Below are 2053 nucleotides of genomic sequence, written 5' to 3' on the forward strand. Positions count from 1 at the left end.
TCATAACCGTGTACATTTCAGAAGTCCTCACTTTACATTGTGATTTGCAAATTTCTGAGCGTGAGGTAAAAAAGGAAAAAGAAAGAATGATCACGCAAAAACAAAATGGCAATGTAATTCACGAGACGCCGACGCGGAATACTATCCATACATATTTTCTCTAAATGTCAAACCGTGTATAAAGACGTTAACTGAAAAGGTCAGGAATATGCCGTATATCATACCTCTGATAAGGTTCAGTCTAAAACACTAAACTAAGAAGGGTACTATCCTTATTATCACTAGCTATGTTAGGCGTGTGGAATGGTTGTACTTTTGAGTAATTTGCGTTTATTTCCAATGATAAATGTACAGTACCTTCGAGTATCATTTTGAAATTATAGTAGGAATAACAATCAGCAATAATGATACTCTTAATGAAGTAAAAACTGTCTAGCAAATATTGGTATATACCAGTACAATATGCCATAACCTTATTAGAAAAAACAGAAAGCATATTATTTTGTGGTTTCAAGTGACTGCTTCCTTCCGTCAACATGAACCATTCTCAGACAGTCCAAATAAAGAAAGTTTGAACTTCCACTATAATAAACTTCGTCATTTGTACTATTTTTTTTTTTTTTACCTAAATATTATATTTTTCTTTCTGTCTTATTTGCATATGTATCGGCAAAGATGCCCTTTCAGTATGAGTTCGAAGGCCATCCGATAGGCCATTGATGGAGGTACTCTATTTTCGAATACTCTTTGTTTCATGCAGCAGCCATGACGTAATAATGACGTCACAAAAACCTGGCCAATCACGGGTCAGCTCTCGGTGAAACTTTCGAGCGCATCTTGTTGGACAAATTTGTTTCTTTCCTTCTTTCTCCCCCTGAGACAAGTGTCCTTGGAAACGAAGACGAAGAGGATGGTGGCGGTATAATTGAGAGTAAGCGTAAAAGATCAGACGTAATGAATATAATCAGGACGTGAATCTCCTGGTGTGACAGCTTCGTCCGCCACTGCTACGTGTGAGAGAGAATCCTCGAGGGTTAGAGACAGAGATTTCGAAGTTTCATTGGATTTCGATCGCTTCGTGGAAGTCTCTTTCGAAATACAGCGAATGGATTCGTCTCGCTAGCAAACCAAAGGGTAATATTGTTCGAGAAACTTTCGGGACAACGGAGATGATCTATCAGCGAATGAGGCAGAGATATAAGAACAAAAAATGGTACACAACGGATCGAAAAAAGTGAAGAACTAAAAAGGGGCGAGGAAGAATTGTGCAAAAGGGATGCACAACGGGCGAAAGCAAAAGGAAACTCTCGAGCTGGGCCGGTCGGGTGGGCGGAGTCACGGCGAAGCGCGAGGGTATAAAATAGGCTTCAGCACTCGAACAGGTATACACTAGCTCATCAGACGTCGCAGCGAAAACAAGTGTGTATCTCTATCGCTATCTTACATACAGCCACCATGAGGATACTCGCCGCTGCAATCCTCTGCGCCATCGCGGGGGCCGGTGAGTTTTTACATCATGATAAGCAAACCAAAGATCAACAGATTTAGTAACAAGTTATAACAAGAAGTGTCGTGAACTGCATGAACGTTACTGTGGAGTGTTTTTTTTTTTTGCTCGGGTTGTGAGTGATTTTTTTTTAATAAGTCGGATTCAGTTTTAAGACTCGGTTGGAAAAGAGAACATCCATATGTGTTTTCCTCGGTCGATTCAGAAGTCAGATAAGATAGAGTGCGATTACCTAAAATCACAGGACTTCACGTTGATTTAGGACGTCGCTAATTGCAGTGGTCTAGGATTAAGTAAATTAGATTAGCTTAAAGATTCATTACGGCACTTGACTCCAGATTATCGTAAAGTTAAGATATAGAGTAGATAAGTTAAGCGCAAATAGTTGAAGGCATCCACAGGGAGTTCGAGTCGCAGCTTGCAACTTGCCTGGACAAGCACTCGAAGGAATGTCCTGCATGACCTTTGCCGGGTTTCCTATAAGGCCGAAGTGAACGGAGCGCCTTTGCTCTGACCTCAAACTGGAGGAGCCGCAAGCAGAGAGCC

General features: G+C 41.0%; 1 protein-coding gene across 1 annotated transcript in view; it reads left to right on the forward strand.

Moving 5' to 3' along the window:
- Nucleotides 1-1363: 1363 nt before the first annotated feature.
- LOC119587835 (protein obstructor-E-like) overlaps nt 1364-2053 on the forward strand; it is a gene marked incomplete in the record, with an annotated part of 8366 nt that continues 7676 nt past the window's right edge. Inside the window, 1 exon segment of the mRNA XM_037936538.1 lies at nt 1364-1501. Within this exon segment, the coding sequence (XP_037792466.1) occupies nt 1456-1501 (46 nt within the window).

Source organism: Penaeus monodon, chromosome 23 (assembly GCF_015228065.2).
Source record: "Penaeus monodon isolate SGIC_2016 chromosome 23, NSTDA_Pmon_1, whole genome shotgun sequence".
NCBI classification, from domain to species: Eukaryota; Metazoa; Arthropoda; class Malacostraca; order Decapoda; family Penaeidae; genus Penaeus; species Penaeus monodon.